The 20,895-nt window shown below is 33.6% G+C and overlaps 1 protein-coding gene across 12 annotated transcripts in view; it reads right to left on the bottom strand.

Annotated features, from left to right (window-relative positions):
• Positions 1 to 20,895, bottom strand: part of CACNA2D1 (calcium voltage-gated channel auxiliary subunit alpha2delta 1) — a 326,739-nt gene that overhangs the window by 100,345 nt on the left and 205,499 nt on the right. For all 12 annotated transcript variants that reach the window (XM_015878850.3, XM_032442202.2, XM_015879288.3 and 9 more), the window contains exon 6: positions 14,775 to 14,904. In XM_015878850.3, coding sequence (XP_015734336.1) covers positions 14,775 to 14,904 — 130 coding nt within the window. The remainder of the gene's footprint in view (positions 1 to 14,774; positions 14,905 to 20,895) is intronic.

Below are 20,895 nucleotides of genomic sequence, written 5' to 3'. Positions count from 1 at the left end.
AAGATCAACTCTAGAAAGAATAAGCAGTCCTATGGGTGATACTAGGACAACAAAAAATGGCTATCAGCCAGATATTATTAATTTAAAGCAGGAAATTAAGAGATCTCTTTCAGAAATGAAGGTCTTAGAATGGCTGACAGATTACTTACGCAAGGAGGCAAAGGAGGCAAAATCATTTAAGACAAAGCTAAACCAGTTTGTTAAAATAATGACTTGTACAAAGTATAAATTAGATTTGACAACTAAACATAATTTCCTGTTCTATTCTAAAACTCCATTACAAATAAAATTGCTTTTTTAAAAAGTTACAGTAATCTCAAGCAATGAAGTTTTATATAAACTTTCCGAAGCACAAGAATTAGAAGTAAAACTATTTCCTATTCATTTTTCATTAATGAATATTAGTTGTTTGCAAACCACCTATAGAAATATATTTTATTACATATATATGTTCATATTCTATACTGATAAATAAATAATGATTAAAATCATACAGTGAATTTGGCTAATAGATTCTAATCTAGTCCTGTTATAAATGAAATATTAACAAACAGCAGGCTGGTTTGATCTATCTAAATGCACATCTGGCAACAAAAATCCAAGACACACTGAGTGTGAGGGGAATACAATGCACAAGCATGAAACGTGAGAAAAATGACAACGAGACAAAACCTGTTTTGTTAACTGAGCTGGTACAGATGTGACAACCACTGCTCCTTGTCAATATTCTAAGAATTTCCAACAATTCTGTAGGTTAAAAATAATGAAATTTCAACAATCTTTTTTTGTTGTTGTTGTTGCTTTTGGTCAAAGAATGTATAGCAGTCTTAACTTTGGAGAAATTAGTTATGTGAGAAATTTGATGAGGATAAATATATTCTAATAATCAGCTACTCAAAAACGTCCCCTCAGTTCACCATAAGAACCACTGGTCCCACAAGCATCTGGCTTATGGCCTTCTTGAAAGTGAAACATAAAAATAAAGTAAAATTTTTTATTCTGCAGTATGGCATCATTATAGGTACTGTATCTTGGTATCTTGACTTTCACGTGCTCTTTTCTTTTCCTTTCTTTTCTTTTCTTTTCTTTTCTTTTCTTTTCTTTTCTTTTCTTTTCTTTTCTTTTCTTTTCTTTTCTTTTCTTTTCTTTTCTTTTCTTTTCTATTCTTTTCTTTTCTTTTCTAGCACTGAAGAGTGCTGTTTGGCCCAATTTTCCACTTAGCCTCAGTGAACAATGTTATTCGTAAAGAAATCTGTAATTCCTCTTGAATATGCAGTAAGGAATAAAAGGCAATTTCTTCTCTTTGATAAATTACTGTTGCTTCTATGTCACTGCATTTCCAGTTACTGTAGGTGGAATTTTCTTTGCTCATAAGTGATCTGCGTACATCTATAGAAAAAGGAAAGCACAGTATCATCTCTTGATACATCTGCATACATTAGCAGTGGACAGCATTGTACAGAATGAGATAATTTAATGAAAATCATAAGTGTTTCAAACACTTAAAACTCAAAACACACAGTTGATGCACAATTTCTAAAGTTTCTGGGATTTCTTCTATGATTTTTTTTCTCTTCTATGGTAAAAGCCGCTGTCAGTTGTCTGTCATGGTTTTGTTGTGTGTGATAGTTTTGTTGGACTTGAAATATATATAACAGAAACAATGAAGAGGCCAGAGAAGGAATTTTGCAGTATATATGCTTCAGAAATTTGTTTCTGATAGAAATAACACATCTGTGTTACCTCTACAGATGGTACCAAGTGAGAACTCCTGGCTGAGAAAAAACTAAAGACTGGAAGTTTCAGCGAGAACAGCAACAAATGTCAAGCAGAAATCTGAGGGGATGATGGAAGGTAGTAAGAATGACTCTCGACATAAGACTGCTTGTACTGGAGCAAAGACCTGAGTGATGCATGGGCAAACAGCGGATGAAGGTAAATGCCAAAAAAAAAAAAAAAAGAAAAAAATCCAACAATGCATAGAAAGACTAGCTAGTGAAAAAGCTGCAGAATAAATTTAATGTCTTCAAAGATACAAACAAAAAAACAATCCAAGGCAAATGATAGAAACAAAAGTGAAACTGGCTGCCAATTCAAAAGGTGCATATATCCCTATATATATTCCTCAGAGACTGTCTTAGACAATATTTCTTTCAGTATTTGAGAAAGAGATGTCAGGATGATGCACATTTAGTTGAAAGAGTGGTGAGATAGAAGACGAGAAAATCACACTAGCAAAACAAGGAGCCTTTAGGAAAACAGTAGTAAGGAAAACAGACCAGTTTCTGATAAGTAAAGTACCAGAAATCAGACAGGTATTGTCTCCTGGGAACCAAGATATACAGTGTTGAAGAAGATTCCAAAAGACAGAGAGAGCGGTTACTCTTTGTTTTTCATGAGGATATTAATAATTCATCTTAGACCTCCTTCTCACAGATCAAAAGAGTGTTCAAGTAATAAAGCAGTTTTAAGAAGTGGGGGAACAAGTAATTGTCAGAAAGGAATCTTCTTGTCTATAGTAAATAAAAATGGTCCAGAAAACTGTCACTGGTGTCTGAGCACAATAAACATTGAAACCATATACATGATTGTGCACAAGTAAAGAGTTCAGGACTTTCCAAGGAAATAGTGATGTAAGTAAGGTCAAAGTTGGTGAAAGCTTTCATCTAGAAGGGAGAAGATGCAAAACCACTTGTCCTACCACTATGCTTTGTGTATAAACACAACTGAATAAAGGAGAGAAACACAGCAGTGTTCAAGAGAAGCACATTGAAGCACCAACCAGGACATTAGCATCTATACATCAATTCTGCTAAAGGATAAAGATTTAAATCTGTGTAAAAATTACAGCATTTGGGACAAATCCTGGAAGAATTAAACCAGCTGGTAAAAAAAGAAGGAATCAAACTCTCTGTGGATCACACACAACAGAACATTTATGACTAGAGCAAAATAATGTGAAGCTGTATTGTGGTACTGTATCTCTGGAGAAAAATATACATATATTTAAACCAGTACATTTTATTTTTTTGAAAAGCCACAGATGGAAATTTCTAAGGTCTGTTAAAAGCACTTAATCTCATATGTGAGATTGAACTCCATATAAAAGAAACAGGAAACAGTAAAAATTACACTTTCATTGGACTGGTATGTTCCATGTCCTTCTTCCACGAAATCTAAAGCTAATGAGAAGATTCAGTTATTTTCAGTCAGAAGACAGACTTTGCTTAATGGTCAGAGTAACTAGGAACCATATCACTCACTAAACATAGCATAGCTTGAATGTAGGGAGGAAGCTGCCTCCTGAAAGATGCACTTGAGTTCTGCAAAATTGCTTCTTGTAGGAATGATTTCAGGAGAGGATAATCACAAAATAATTCATTTTATGTGTCTTGCTTTTGGCTGGGATAGAATTAATTTTCTTCCTAGTAACTGGTTTGGTGATGTGTTTTGAATTTCAGATGAGAATGTTGATAGCAAACTTTTAGTTGTTTCTGAGTAGTGCTCACACAGAGCCAAGGACATTCCAGTTTCTTGTTCTGTCCTGCCAGCAAGGGAGCTGGGGGTGCACAAGGAGCTTGGAGGAGATTGAATCAGGACAGGTGACTAAAGGCATATGCCATATGGTGCCATGATGAACAATGGGGAGCTGATCCAGGAATCTGCCAGTGTAGGAAATAACTGAGTGTTGGTCATTGCACTGTGAACAACGGCATTACGCACCGCTGTTATGTATGTTCTTTTATCATTATTATTGCTTTACTTCCCTTTTCTGGCTTATAAAATAGTTTTTATCTAAACTCATGAGTTTTACCTTTTTTTCTAATTGCCCCCCCATTCTACTTCAAGGGTGAGTGAACAGTTGCATGATACTTAGCTGCCTGCTGAGTTAAACCACATTATTTTAAAACATCAGAAGAAACAAAATGAAACAAAATAAGGAAATCAAGAAAGACAGTTGACCTAATGAACTTAAAGTTTTGTCAGGAAATAATGAATCAGCTTCACTGAAATAGTATTTAGAATTTCTGTTTCAGGTGGTGAACAAGGAAATGAAGGTGACACCATCCAGATAACCTAGATTGAACAGGATACCAGGAACAGGGGTGCAGATGAGAAAGAAACTGAGGCTTGAAGAGAATTGTGTCTATAGAAAATTGTCTCCTTTGCTTCTTTACCTTCCTAGAAATATTGGAATGAAAAAAAAATAAAAATAAAAAATAAATCTGCAGTATCTATTTATACCTTTATTCACAGTAGCACCAGTAGCACTCAATGATTATGCTGTACAACTATGCGATCAATAATTATTGACCAAATAGCAATAAAAAGATTATTCATTTTTTTTGTAGAAATAGCAGGAACTAATTTTTCAGTATAAATTGGTAGACATTCAGGCTACCTAAACAATAGCTTCAAATAAGGCTCTTCTTTATACTTAATCAACTCAGTAAAATAACCCTAAGTAAATTAGGAAAATTCAAGGTTCTCTTGTTTTTGAATTGTAACAAAAAGTATCTCAACAACATGAAATATTAAAAATACTAGGTATATAATTTCTAAGCAAATCCTCTCTTTATTTGTATTCCATTCACTGTGGTGTTTGGTCTAATGACCTAATGCCTGAGCAAAATTATGTCCAAGAACAACATACAGACTTCTAACAGTTGCTCCAGATACACATAGTAATCCAATTCATTTAAGGTTTTTCCTCTGTTTAATGGGAGATGGAAATGTATTTTTCCTCCTTACAAGAATTAAAAAAAAAGTTTTCCATTAATGGTAATCAGTCTTTGGATTCATATATTTTATTAATATGATGTACTGTTTCCTTCCTTGAAGTTTATTATCACAACCTCAGACATCAGTACCATCTAAAAAAAAAGCTGACTTTGTTATGCTTTTTAAAAACAAGAAGAAAACAACAATAACAAATGGAAATACAAAATGCTTTCATTAATGCATTCAGGACAGGAATACTCTCTTCATGATGAACAACACTGCATAACTGATAACTACAGGACTATGCACAGTAATACTGCAGTAGAATATGAAAGGTTTTTTTTTTTTTGTTTTTGTTTTGTTTTGTTTTGTTTTTTAATATTAGTGCAATATGATGTCAGATTTAAAACAGCCACTTCATTCTCTTTAAAAATACATATACATACATATTTATTTTTTACTGTAATTGCTGGAGGAAATTTCTAACTCTGTGCTGTGTGTTTGCTGCCTTGTTAAGATTCTTCAAGTTTTGTTTCAATACGTAATGAGTTCTCTACAGTAATTTGAATGAGTGTGTAGAAAGAGGCTATTAGAGAAGTATTCTCTTTTATGCATGCTATGAAAGGGATATGCATAGTTAAATTAAGAGTCAATCCGGGCTTCATAGAGAACTTGACTAATGCATTTATCATTACCTTTACAAACACACTTTACAAATCAAGGAGATTTCTGTGAAAAGATAAGCAAGTACGGGAGCCTTTTCTTATCTTGTAAGGAAACATCCTACTTTTGTCGATTTATTTCATGGTATCACAGTCTGGTGCGGGTTGGAAGGGACCTTAGAGATCACCGAGTCCAACCCCTGGGATTCGAGCCTCCTGTGTAGCAGAGCGGCACTTCTACCACTTGCGCCACAGGGGGATTCAAACCCGGGTCTCTGGTGTTGCAAGCGGCATTCCTACCACTGCGCCACCGGAGGCTCCCAGAATTTTTATGCAACTTAAACAGCATATTCTGACAGATTCTTTAAATATATATACATATATGTTTACATATATGTTTTACATCTTACCTGTTATAACCAAAGAGTAAATCTGGAGATACTCAGCAGTGACAGTATGCTATTGAATGCTATTCATCTCACTTCTTAATTGATTTTATAAATTAGCTAAAACCAGATTTCAGCTTTTTTTCCTGCTCTTCCTGTGTATTTCTCTGAGATACTAATGTCTCAAATAACGCTGTAGATCAAAAGAGGTTTTGTCAGGCCAGGTATCAAAACACCACCAGGAGAGAAATCATTCAGAATCTTGCATAAGATGAAAACAATAAGGTTTCTGATACTTCAGATCCCATTACCAATTTATGAAGTGGAGACAAACCCACACTCCAAAGTGCTTTTGAAGAATTCTTCTTGGTTCATTGCTAAGTAACTGGCAGATTGATTGCATGTTTTCAATCTGAATCACACAAACTTTCCACTATTTTCCTGGTCCCCTTTTTTGAACTTTTTGATAGTGTTAGCCATAAATGTCTCCAATTTAAAGAGAGAAAAAGCATGTTCCATTTCCAAATAAAAAACTGAGGCCCTCTCCCCCCAAAAATACTTTGATTTTTCTTGTTCATATGCAACACCAAAATCCAGCTTACAATGTAAGTGTTACAAAGATTTTCATAAATATTCTCTTAATATATGTTGTTGTGTTTTGTTGTTGTTTTTGTTGTTGATTTTCTAATGAAGAAAATAAATTTGTCATTAGATCATGTTTTCAGAACACATTTTGCAGTGCCTTCAGTACAAAATCCTAACTCTCTGTCTGCATTATTAAGTGTAAGCGAATATTCAGCCTTTCAGAGGTCTTGCATCAGTTAGCATAATGTAGACCTGTGTTTCGAGTGGATAAAAAAGGGTGAAGTAAAGAAAACAGGCTACCTTCTATGAAAGATAATATAGCAGCTAAAAATAATGATAAGCATGGAATGGAGCAATCACGAGGAAACAAATCAATTTTCTAATATCCAGAGTGTGCCTTTCCCCTGTGTGTTAGAAAAATAAAAAGATTAAAAAAGAAACTCTCCCTCAACAAGATTGATTGTGATTTCAAGTTTCCTCTAATTGTGGTACGTATTTTGGATAACAAGTTGTTGTGTTTTTTTTTTTGTTTTTGTTTTTTTTTGGTTTTTTTGTTAGTTTTTATTTGAACAGGTTTTAGCTATGTGAAGCTGCTAGACTGTATAACTTGCTCTGGTATAACACATCAAGTTTGTTCAAGGAGCGGAAAATGCTAACTTCTATTCCAGTAATTGCAGGAACAGCAAGCTGTTACTAAATCAATGTCTCAATCTGGAAAATACGTTTTTCCATTTTGCCCTGCAGTTAAGATAGTGCCAAGAGGCCATTATCCAATGACTTTCTATTAGATCAGCCTAGTATCAGACACCTCTGTACAGCAAATCACTGCTTTCTGAGCAAATCCTCAGGAAAACAACAACAAAAAACCCTAACCAAACAAAAACAACACAGCAGAGAGGCTTTCTGTAGGCAATCAAGACTCACTACAGTCAGTTTCACAGTCTGTCCACCCAGAAATCTACAGATAATCAACATCCAATTTGTTTTAAGCAACATGGACACCTTAAGCTTTCCCAAAATTCTTAACCAAGTAACTAATAATTCCTGTACAGGAAGTATTTAACCTCAGATGAGATACTACCTGGTTGTCAGATAACTTCTCAATGATAGGCTTTCACAAAATATGGCCTATCACTATCATTTTAATGATAGAAAATAGAGAGGAGCAGGGACCCTTCAACTTCATGTGGCTTGTTGATAGCAGACATAATGTTGGGATTCAACATTTTCAAGAACTCACAAAGAAGGTAAAGTTAAAACAAAAAATCATCAAAAACAAATCAAAGTGAAAAAAGAAACATCAGCTTGGAAAATTTACTCTAATAAACTATAAAAAAATTCCCCGTTCCAAACTCAACCATTTTCATTTTTCCCATTTAATTTTCCCTTTTTCAAAATTGGAACAAAGAGAACCTGGTCAAGCAAATAATGCACAAATATACATATTTGTTCTGGCTGGGCTGACTGTGTAAGTAATTTAATCAGATACATAGTAAGACACTCATTTCTGAGATATACATTTCAAATAAAGCAAAATAACAACCAACTTTCCTTTCATTGTTGGAAGAAAAATGACTAGGAAACTCAAAATTTACTCTCCCAGTTCAGTAGCTACTTTCTTCTTGCATTCTTTATTTTCTACTATCTGGACCTGTTTAGAATGTGAACAAGGTTCATATAATTCTGTTTGTTTCTGCTAAACTTCCATTAAAAAAATCAGAGGAAAATTAATAATTTCAAACATTTTTGATATAGCACTGCTTATAAAGATCTTTTTTCATCTTCCTGGGTGCATAACGCAAGACATCAACTGACAGAACACTCTCTTCAGACCTTTAGAATTCAGAAAACTCTACTATGCACCTCTGCAAACACACTTCTGTTGTGAAGTATCAGTGTGCTTGCCATATTGTATTCACAATTGTTATTTATTCCATTTGCCACATTTGATATGACTTTTTTATTTTTAAAATCGTCAGCATTGATTTCAACCTTTTCTAATTTACTATTTCATTATCTTACTTCCTTCGGCTCTGACACTGTCTCTGACTGATCTGTCACTTGCTATACACATCACAATGAGCTACACAAGTGCACTTTTGATTTTCAGCTGTCAATTGACAAGGCCAAGGTCCAAGCATTTTTCCCCACTTCTCACTATATTTCCCATAGTCAGCAACTGTTCATATTTCTTCTAGAACATAAAGGTGCTGACCCTGAATGGACCAGAGTGCTTTTAGTGATAAACAGATAACATAACGGACGGTCAATTTCTCTTAGGACCACAAATGGCTTGAAACATGAATAAATTACAATGAAAGAAGGAATACTGATACAGGTAATTATTTTTAAGACATGCCCCTAATAGCATAGAACTATATTTTTAAAATAAACAGCATGAAATCTAAATATTAATTTGCAAGGAGATATATATGTATGTTTATTACAGTTAACTAATATTATAATCTTGATGGAGGAAAAAGACCAAGACTCATTATGAAACAGATGCATAGCTTAAATAGTTTTGTATAGGTAGGAAAACAGTTTTTAATTGGCAGATGCCTGGCAAACAGGATGGCTGCAGCAGAATGGGCAGACGATTGTCTCAGTGAAATGGTGCATACAACCTAAGAACTCCTGCTAAAAAAGCCAATGAACTCAACAAACTGGTACTTCAAGCACAAACATAATTCAACACATACACAGCTTTTCAACTACAAGATACACACTACTCAATGATCCACATTTTACCAATACATTGTTTTATTGAGAATAATCCTTAGGAGGCAAACTTGTTGAATATTTATATACAAAAGACAGAAAGGAATATTCATTATAAATTTTCAACATTTATTTTCAAAAGATTTATATCTTGGAAAATAACCAATTATTAAAGAACAACAAAAAAAGAAGGAAAGGAGGTGCCAGGAGGAGGACAATTTGGAAAGTCTGTAAGCTGTTCTACTTTTTTTCTTCAGAGGAAAGCAAAGGGAAAAAGAGGGAGAACTGTACTGGTTAATGAGGCAGTGTGAGAGGAGACTCCAGGGAGATAGGACACAGTAAAGATGACAGGACATCAAGGCTGCAAGATGTCTACTATCCTGAAGAACCTTTCATATATGAAATATTACCCAACGGGGGTATGAAAAATAACAAGTGAAGTAGACAGAAAAAAATACTGAAATCCTACCAGTGATAAATTAAGTCAGAGGAGAGAAAACTGAAGATATGGAGATGTTTGTTCAACAAGAGGATAAGAAGAGTAAGTTCTGAATAAGATGCTTAACAGTTAAAAAATAAATAAATAAAAACCAATCTTAAAATGTGAGAATAAGCAGAGGGACATATTGACTCCAGGAATAGAAAGAAAAAAAAAACAGAAAGAATGCTGAAAAATCCCGAATCAACACTATCAATTGAGTACAATAATTGTAAGCCATATGCAAGAAAAAATAAATAAAATAATGGAGGAAATGCAAACTTGAGAAGAAGAAAAGACAGTCAGGAAATCAGAACCCATGGGAAAAACAAACAAACAAATACATCTTTCAGAAATAAATAAGTATATAAATTTAATAAAAAAAAACAACAAAACAAACAAACAAACAAAAATACCCTTCAGATTTGCGTGAACAGAAAAAATCTAAAGGTTTATGAGTTAAGGCTTTTTAATAGGACAGAAGATTGAGTAACTACAAAGACCTGAAGATTGCATCATACATCAGTTATAAAAATATCTGTTTTTCGGGCTTAAAAGGATCAGTATGGGGAGTACCTAATCTGACAGTATAACTGAAGATCACTAAACTACCAGTCAGCAGGCATTTACATGCAGTAAATAGGAAGTAATTTTTAATCTTATCCATCAAAATAAAGTAGAGATAAATGGTGTGGGAAGATCATGAAAATAAATGGGTATTTTACAGATAGGTTTTGTGAGCTGCAATTTAGGATCTTCTGTTTACAACAGATATGTATTATAAGTAAACATTGCAATTGACTCAGCACTAGACATCATTTTAAAAAGGAAGTCTGTACAAATGTAAAAGATCTAAATAATTTCTAAGGCTGAATTGCCTACAAAAGAGGGAAATCAGGGAAGTAGACATTAGCAAATGAAGAGATCCCAGGGAAGACAAGATGGAAAATAAAGAAAGCCAATGTGTTATTATTGATAGAAACAGTAACCTTACAAGATCTAGTGTCAGACAGAGAAATAATAATATCTAATTCAGTGTAAAACAAGCTTTGTCATGGAAAAAAAATCTACAATATCTGTATAGTATACAACATGTAAGAAGTTATATACCCTGAATTTCAAACTGATGTAATATATCTTCATGATGCAAGTAGAATATGTAATTTATTCTCCAGTTAACACATATGCATAGAGCAGGAATTGGAAAATTATGAGCTGAGTAGTAATAATTTTTTAAGTACTACTTTAAACAAGTAGAATCACCGGTGCTCAAACTACAGTATCAAAACTTCACAAAATATCTATCATTAATGAAAAACAAACAACAACAACAAAACAGATTCATTATTTGCCGGATAAATACTTTATGATTAAGTTATACAAATTCCTTCTGAATAATTGTAGCTGGAAATGAATTTACATGGTAGAAAGGACAAAGTCAGGCAAAGCTACATCAGGTAAAGCCATTTCCAATAAAGATGTTCAAATCCACATGTCTACATTAAAACTGTTTCTTGTAAATCCCTTTGACTATACAACTTCCTAACCCAACCCTAGAACGGAATGCATTGTTTGCCAGGGTGATACTCCTTTAAAACCATTATTAATAAGTTCAATTCTGAATAAGATGGTAGCATATGTGATGCAATTATGGTAGATACACTTCTAAAATGTGAGGAAGAATTAAATTATGGATTTTATAAATATCAGACATTTCTTTATATTGCTGAGAAACATATTTCCTATGGGAGAATCTTCCACCATTCAGATGATAATCAGTCTACTAAACTCATCTGTTAGTTAAAATAAAACCAAGTAGTTTCTAAAATTATTAATGAGCAGAGATTGGTTGTGTACTGAAATATACTCCAAATCCTCTCATGTTTCTGGTTAAATAATGTTTTAAGGTCCTTTAGACAAACACTTTCATTTTTTTCCATAAAGTTCTTAGACCAAATTTGCATTTTCTTTCTAGACTTCAACTACTTCAAGCAATTTAGCACATCTTTTCTGATAGTCAGCTTACTTCATCATATCTACTTATTTGTCAAAGGCTGAAACACATATAAAGTTTACATTCACTATGAGCTTGCAAATATTACAAATATTTATCTCCACACTCCATTATGGTTCTCTGGACACAATTTTGAAATAATGATTATACAAAGATTCTGTTGAATCCTAAAAAACTTGCACAGGCTGTGAATTTACAGTTACAAATAGCCAAAATGACCTCTTGATTACCATTCCTCATTGTATAGGAGCTTTGAGAACAAAACTGCCATCTCCCACATTCCCACAGCCATCTGTCAGGTAACATAGATGACAAAAGGGCTGAGGTGCATTTTTTCCTTCCAAGAGGACAAAAACAAAGCACAGGTAACACACAGACATCAACCTATTTTTTAAAGTTAAGTCAGATTTATGACATCATGAATCTTTGCACTGGTTTCTGCAATAGGGAATTCCACACAGAAGAACAACTGCTCTCTCAAAATCTTTGTTAAAAATGTTTTGTTCATTACTTTTTAAAAAAATATTTCCAACAAAGATCACTGATATTCGGAGTGTTCTGCTTTGCAGTCTTTATTTTAAATTGAAATGTATCTGTTAGCTATTTTTACGAGAAGAACAAACTGCAGTGCCAAATTTCCCCTCTTAGTACAAGGGGATTCAATACTAATTGCTATTCCAAGCTGTACATAAGAGAAAAATATTGCAGAAGCAATGGAAAGAGATCTGAGGAGCAGCAGTAATCATCTGGCTTCCAAAATAGATTTTGGCAGTATACAGAGCATAAACATTTATTACTCAGCCAAGCAGCCTAACAGACGCTGGAATTTCTCGACCTTCTATAATGTTCATGATGATTCTGGATATATATCATGTTTTTTAGTTAAGAATTATACGGTGAAAGTCAGCTACACAGAATGATGATGATAGTGGTAAATTTATCAGAAAAAAAAAAAATATTTTTTTTCACTTTTTTTTTTAAATAAACTGTTTAATGTTATGCAGTTAAAAATAAAAAAAAAAAAAAGAAAGGAAAACAAAAGGAAAGAAAACAAATGGAAAGAAGGAAAGGAAAGGGAAGGGAAGGGGAAGGGGAAGGGGAAGGGGAAGGAGAAGGGGAAGGGGAAGGGGAAGGGGAAGGGGAAGAAGGGGAAAGGGAAGAAGGGGAAGGGGAAGAAGGGGAAGGGGAAGAAGGGGAAGGGGAAGAAGGGGAAGGGGAAGAAGGGGAAGGGGAAGAAGGGGAAGGGGAAGAAGGGGAAGGGGAAGAAGGAGAAGGGGAAGGGGAAGGAAAGGATTTATTGTAATACACGTTGTACAGATGCTTACTAGAAGACTGTGAAGTAGCCAAAGAACTGAAGCTGTATTACAAGCCACTTTTAAAATGTACAAACAATTCTCAAAACGTACAGCTGTTACCTACTACTGTGGGCACTTAAATTTCTATCAAAGAAATGATAGTTTACCTAAAGGTAAGCAAGAAGAAAAATCACAAAAGTGTTCAAGATATGTTAACTCTGTCTAGGGTCATAAAATTTGCTTGCAGAAATAATTGCTTATGAAAATAAAATTAAACAATAGTTTTAAAAGACTTTTCTTTTATGGCTATATTCCAGTCACTCACGGTGACTCACTCACTGGAAAATAAAAATGGTAAAAATGTTGTATCTATTGATATAAAAAGCACACTTTTTTTTAGGTGTTTGCAGGTTTTTTAACATGACAGTCAGACCCTAGAATCACTCTTTTTTCGTGATCCATGTATGCTGCTACCTCTGTAAAGAAATTCACATTTAGAACTTTGGATATAATTTTGTTACATACTGAAGTTGCACTCTTCATATGGAAATCATAGCCCATTTTCATTTTTTTGTTAAGGGTTTGTAGAGTAATACTACCTAGTATTCTATATGCACATAAGTGTTCTTAGGGTTACTATCTAAAAGTTAAATTCCACACAACAACTAAATATTTAATGGCTAAATTTCACATGGTGTTTAAAAAAAAAAAATTAAAAAAAAAAACCTCATGATTACAGACAAGTTTCTGTAAGAATTTAACTTCCTGCTATTAATACCTGTCAACTGAAAATAAAAGGAAATGGCCTATCTCTTCTCTGTGATCCTGCCACTTAGATGCACTTTAGTTATTAAAGCCACAATCCTAGAGTAATCCTCTATGTCTGTCATTCAAGCACACCATATAAGAGTATCAGCTATGATGATTCTTTTCCTCATCATACTGACATTTCCATTTTCATCCTTCTGTCATTTATATAAGCCACACTGAATGGTCAACATGAATTTTAAAGAGCTCAGGTCACTTCAAGGTCTCTCTTCTTGATGAGATTTCAGAAAAGGAGAAAGGCTGCATACATAAAATTATTGCCCTAAACAAAGAACTCAAAAATATGGATAATATTTTATTTTTTTCCATAATTATTTTTAAAATTATGTAGCCATTTTGAATGCCAAAATGTCTTCTTAATGAATAATGATTTTATCTTTATGATGAACAGACACACAGACTGTGTCTTGTGCCCCCCCCCAAAAAAAAAAAAAAAAAAAATTGTCATCCTGGAAGACAATTTAAGTATCAAATGTTGAGATACTGTTGCAATTAAAAATATCCTCAGCAATTTGTGTGTATATTTATTTGATCTTTAAACAAAATTTGGAAAGAATTTATGCAAATTCGCAAATTCTTCACTAGTCTTGCTACTGCAATTCTGGAAATGCACTGCATGCAAGATAAGTACTTACATCTTGCAAAGGATGTTATTTTCTTGAACCATGTATGTTCTTGGGAAAACTAAAAAATGATTTCAGTAATTATATCTGCCTGAGTCCAAAACAATGTAAAGATCTGTCAATAATTCTTTATATTAAATATGTATGCAGCACACAGAAAGAATGGATAAGAAAATCAGAATATAGGAGTATGTAGGAGTACATAGGAGAATATCATAGGAGGTTTTGATTCATCACCAGTTCTATTTTGGAAATTCAGATCCTTCCATAATGGTCTCTAATGAAATCTCCAGCTAATACATAAGATAAATTATATACCTAATAGAACAAATATTTGAAGCATCATTAAAGGAACTAAAAATAGAAATGAATAACCGATTTGTAATTTATTTGCTTTGAAGAATGGGACATAAGTTATAAGCTTAATACAGTAAAATCAGTTTGTGCATGTGCTACTTACAGCCTTCATAAATATCAGTTGGTATGTGAACTGCTGCATGTTGGTAAGACGTTTGCCGTCGGAAAACAGGATCTTCTTCAAATACTGGTCTGATCCTCTGGCTGCCAGATTCAGTGTCATTCTTTTCAGGCTTTTTAAAAGAAGACATGTAGAGTACAAAATATTACAAAGAATGCTAAAACAATTCCGCCTTTTACATAAAAGACTCACAGACTCTATAGCTAAAATTTTGCATTACTGTATAAAATACTTATTTGCTCCATGTCCAGACATACTTGTGTATAATTCAATATGAGTTACAAGTTATCAGCGGAACTCAGTAGAACTAAAAGCTGCAAAAAAGAAAAGTCTAGCATCTTACATAGCTAATTGCATGATGTTAGGTACTTATGTTATCCTTTTATTACTTGTAATAATTTGTACTGAATTTTAAATATAAATACTGTTTCTCTTGATTTTTTTTTTAATAACACTGTAAATCAAATACCTTAAAAGATGATACCAGTAATGCACAACTCATAAATAGGTTTCTGAGAAACAGTGATGCATATGTAAGATGGAGAAAGGAAATGGAGCTTTGCCTGCCTCAGTTTTCTATCCTCTCTTACCTTCCCCACTGCTGCTTCTTCCCTTGCAATCCACTCAGGTATTTAGATTAGGATTTAAAAGTTTTGTGAAGCAGAGCTTTGTTTTTAGTTCAGATGAAAAACTGCATGAAAACCAAGGAGGTAGTGAAAATCAAAAGGGAGCTGCTATTGTCTTCACCAGGCTCAGCTACAGATGGAACAGGAGTCTCCATGGCATAAGCAGATTGCCACTTTAATTAATAATGAATCAACTAGGATACTAAATGATTACTTAGTACAGCAGTTATAAGCAATTATATGGATATTTTTAATACTTCAGAGTCATCACTTTTTAAAAATGCATTATAGTTAAAAAAACAGTGCTGAAAAAGAAGCATTGGTCTGATGATTCAGGTACACCATGTGCTGAAGCTATTCTCTATGTACTTCCAATAAGGAAACACTTCTTTAAAGAAAGGGTAGTTAAGCACTGGAATAGGCTCCCCAGGGAGGTGGTTGAGTCACAGTCCCTGAATGTGTTTAAGAGCTGTTTAAATGTGGTGCTCGGAGATATGATTTAGCAGAAGGTTGATAGAGTTAGGGTACTATGGTTAGGCTGTGGGTGGGCTTGATGATCTTTGAGGTCTTTTCCAACCTGAGTAATTCTATGATTCTAACAATCATACTTCTTCATTTCAGTTCTCCTCAGAAAGTCATGTTTAAGTTTTGGAAAATGAATCAGAAGAAAGGGAAATACTTGTTCAATGCAATCCAAAACACCTCAATTCAGTATGCTACTCGCTTAACTCCACCAGAGGTAATATCACTACAGCTTACTCTGAAGTAAACTGGAGCTGGTATCAGTAATAGCTATATATCTGTAACCGAGAACTGGGATACTATGCAACATGAAGCCTACACAGAATATTTCATTTAAAAAAAAAAAAAAAAAAAAAAAAAAGGAAGAAAGAGAAAAAGAAAAAAGAAGAAAAGAAAGAAAAGAAAGAAAAGAAAGAAAGGAAAGGAAAGGAAAGGAAAGGAAAGGAAAGGAAAGGAAAGGAAAGGAAAGGAAAGGAAAGGAAAGGAAAGGAAAGGAAAGGAAAGGAAAGGAAAGGAAAGGAAAGGAAAGGAAAGGAAAGGAAAGGAAAGGAAAGGAAAGGAAAGGAAAGGAAAGGAAAGAAAAGAAAAGCAAAGAAAAGCAAAGAAAAGCAAAGAAAAGCAAAGAAAAGCAAAGAAAAGCAAAGCAAAGAAAAGAAAAGAAAAGAAAAGAAAAGAAAAGAAAAGAAAAGAAAAGAAAAGAAAAGAAAAGAAGCTACGCACACAAAACCCAACAAAAAACACTGAAGGAATACTATTACAATAAAATATCACAATGAGTGGATGTCATACGATTTTTAAAATAAATTTTCTATAATTGACACTTGAGAGGACAAGAGCACATTAAGACAGAAAGTGGGTGAACCATCAGATCTGTACTACAGGGTTCTGCATAGCAATTTTTACACTGGAGTATATATTTTTAAATTAGAATTCCTAAAGTATTTGAACATTAATTTTTATCAGTGCTCGGTGCCATTCTGAATAATAGAATGAAACTGAGCCTTCAGTCTCTTCCATAACTAATGTTCTATGGAAGAAACTTAAAGTTTACTACCAACATTTGACTGAACTTCAATGAAATAGAAAGGTTTTGTGTAATATACTAGAAAACCTTAAATATTCAAATACAAAGTCTACTTTCCACACTTGTAATGGTACACAGACTTACAGAACTGAAGCCACTGGACATTTTCTAGGAGCTCCCTGTCTTTTTTGAACTGAGGATCACTGAGGAACTGAGATCTGGACAGAACAGGCGAGCATCGGAAGTGTTACAGGCAAATTGATGGCTTGTAGTGGATTCTTTTACAGAAAGTTACTTAGTTTTCAGTTGGCAACTACATGAATTACAAGAAAACTACATCTCTATTAGAGGAGAGGGGGGGAAAAAAAAAAAAGAAAGAAAAAAAAAAAAGAGAGAGAGAGAATAAAAGGAATGATGAAAAGGAAAACCCCAGCATTATTCATTATTTAAGTCTGGCATTTCTATGAAGAGTTTGCCTGGATTGCTGAAGCGGTTGTTTAATTCTTAATAACCTTCTAAACTTTGCTTTCAGGAAAATAGCAAAACACCTATTTTCAAGGAATGTAATCTAGTGTATGAATGTAATTAAAATTCAACTTCAACCAATTTCTCTCTCAAGTCAGGAACTGAAACACAATCAATATTGGCACAGATAATTCCCACATGAGATGGTGGCTGAAGATTAATTTTCTATCTATTTAAATCTGGTCTTCACTTATTGAATTACATTGTTACCCACCACTGACAGTCAGCAAAATATCTTAATGATTTCCCTGCAATGAATCTCCAGACGCCTACTCCTTTGTGAGGAAGATAAAATCCATTTCTTCTTCAGTTCGCATGTGTGCAAGTTTTGGCTATTTATTTTTTTATTTTATTTTTATTTTTCCCCCAATAAATATTTTTTCTTGTGTCTGCACTATCAGAACTAAGAGAAATTGATGTCACTGGTAAGATTTGGATAAAGTGGATTCTTCTATACATATTTTGTTTGTTTGTTTGTTGTTTTTATTTTTATCTTGCCTACTTATGGTATGATCCAAAATAAACTGGAGGTTACTTTCCATTTACGGGGACATTTATACTATAATTTCATAAACCAAAACATACTTGAAATAATGCAACTGCTCTCTCAAGGGCTTTGTGAACTTAAACTATGTTATGTTCATATAGTAACTGGAAGCTTTATGCTACAAAGTACTATTGAAAAATGTATCTAGAAAAGCAAACTGTCATTAAATGAGAATGAAACAAAACAGGTTGTAAAACTCAGATACAGTTTAATTCCCATTTCACTGCAATTAAACGTATCCTGATGCTTTTTCAAAGCACTGAGTTACTTAGTATCATCATTATTACAATAGGAAGATGACTGGACTTTATACTATTTTATTTTCTTTTAGTTTACAAGCATTGGTTCATTATGAACTGAAGATCAGGAACAAAAACCTGAAGATAAACATTCAAAGCTAGGCTTAAGCAGACAAAACTTGCCATTCCATTCCATCAGCCATGACCACTCTATCATCTCCTAGATGCTTGATTAAATACTGAAAGTACTATCTGATTGAGTTGGTCTGCTTCTGATACTGAGTTCAGGGAGATCACCTGCTCATAGCCATGAGCCCAAATCAAGCAATCTGCTATATACATGCCTGTGATGGCAGAGACACAATTCTGAAAGTGTCCTAACAAGTTAAGGATAGCAAAGTGAGAACAGGTATTGGGATAAGGACTGAAAATCTCAAATCACATTAATATTTTATCAATTAACAGAGATTATCTTAAAGTGACCTATGCAATCACATTTTCTTTTCTAAAACTGACACAATATTTTATTGAGTTAGAAATACATGTTGAAACATTGATTTCTTATTTGATAATCAAAATATAATTTAAAGTTTTGTGATTTTTTTTCCCTCATTGTTACAGATTACAGCTGACATTCACCTCAAAGATAAATAGAGACTACTGTGACATCAACATGTAAAGATTCATATATTCCATCTCCAGTATTTTCCTTAGCTACAAAGGTAGGCAAAATGAAATATACATTCCTAAGGACATAAAAAGCAATTATGAAGAACCTCTTCCAATTCTCACCAGGTTTTAAGGATGAAGGAGAGCTGCCTTACAATAACACCAGCATTGTTTCATCAGCCCCTGACTTCTGTAAATGCTTCCTAAAGTTATATTCTTCCATTATGGGAATATCTTCTAACTCACAACTCTGTTACCAGGCTTAGGGACCTAGCAGACTGATGCAAAGAAGGCACTTAGAATCCCTTCCTTACTAAATCATTAGCCACCACCTACTTAGAAGTTTCTTTAGTCTTCCCTTTTATGTCATTGTTAAAGAAGCACGTCTCCACATCCCTCATGGGTAGCACAGCTTCTTCTTGAGTTCAGCGGTCACTATGTATGCTCCCACATGAACCTCTCAAGTTCACCAGGTTCTTTTCTATAAAGGGTGATGACTTGGGGAAAAAAAGGGGGTTTAAGACCAGGATGGTCCCTATGAGTGTTTTTACTGTCAGCTCCTAAGGTACTGGAAGCAAGTGTCTACTTCAACAACGACTTTTACAGTAACTTGACTGGATAAGATGATGACATTAGTCACATTGAGGATTAAGTGGTCATGTTAAAATTAGAGCACATCTTAATTTAACTGATTTAAATATTTCAAGCCAATCATAAAAGATAGAATTACTTTAAAAAAAAAAAATCTTTTAAAATTCATGGCCTCCTTCAAATCACTGTATTTAGATCCCATTGGAGTACTTATAGTAACAACAGAAGTAACATTACTAAAGGAAACAAACATACAGATTATGTATTAAGGTCCTGCAGAATACCTACCCACCATTTGCAATTCCAAGATGAAAATGCATTCTGGATAATTTAGATTTTTCATACAACATGCAAATTACAGGGTACTCTTGTTGAAATAAATTACACTGCTGGTCTCTTACTATCTCTACATCTGATTAAAGATAACATCCCTTAAGGATAAGATCTATTAAATCATCTTAATGCTTCATCAGGAATTAGTTATAATGCCCGCTGAATGTGAATATTTAATTAACTGGATTTTTTTTTTTTTTTTTTTTTTTTTTTCATCTGATGCAACTGTCTTTGCCATGTTTTGCTAAGTCATTGACTGATCCTGTTTCATAGAACATTCTTCTGTCATAGTGGTTAGAGTCCAGATTTTGTAAATCTTGCAGCGTACTAATTGGTTGCTCTTTATTCTTAATTTGTCAGTCTTCTGTGTCAATAACAACATTAACCACAGTAAAGCCCTGCTCTGGGAAAGAGATTGAACTACATGACCTCCAGAAGTCCTCTTTGTCTATTTTTTTTACTGTGATTCTGCATGTTAACACTAATGAAGCTGAACACACTATACAAACATCACTCATTAATTCATGCTTATATAAAATAAGAGCACAGCTTTTTACTAATTACATGACAGCTGTATTTAGGCAGATAATAAACATTAAATAAAACACAAAGCCACATATTCACCTCTGAGTTACATATGGTAATAAAGTTTCCTTGCAGGCTATACACAGTATAATAATTTGAGTTAACTACCATAACACTGTTCAATTATATATGATTTTAAACAGCGTTAGTATGGTGAAAACTTAAAAATCTAATACATCAAAAGATGACATGAACAGAGGCTGAGAGGAATTTCAGTAGGATGTTCTATCAAAGAAAAAAAATAAAAACACATCAGAAAAGTGAATGGGAAAAAAAAGAAGAAAAAAAAAAAAGAGGAAGAAACATAATGTCAGCTTTAAAATATTGCAAGAACTCAAGGGAATTGTCAGTAAAGGAAAATAAATTCTTAAAAGGTCAGCTGAAGCCAAGTTCAAAAGTTTTTAAGTCTGGACAACTGTAATTTGTAGGATTTGTGTAAAAT

Source organism: Coturnix japonica, chromosome 1, assembly GCF_054131305.1.
Source record: "Coturnix japonica strain WE chromosome 1, WE-NBRP24, whole genome shotgun sequence".
In the NCBI taxonomy this organism is placed as follows: domain Eukaryota; kingdom Metazoa; phylum Chordata; class Aves; order Galliformes; family Phasianidae; genus Coturnix; species Coturnix japonica.
The sequence above is the reverse complement of the archived record's forward strand: the minus strand, read 5'-3'. Positions and strand labels throughout refer to the sequence as shown.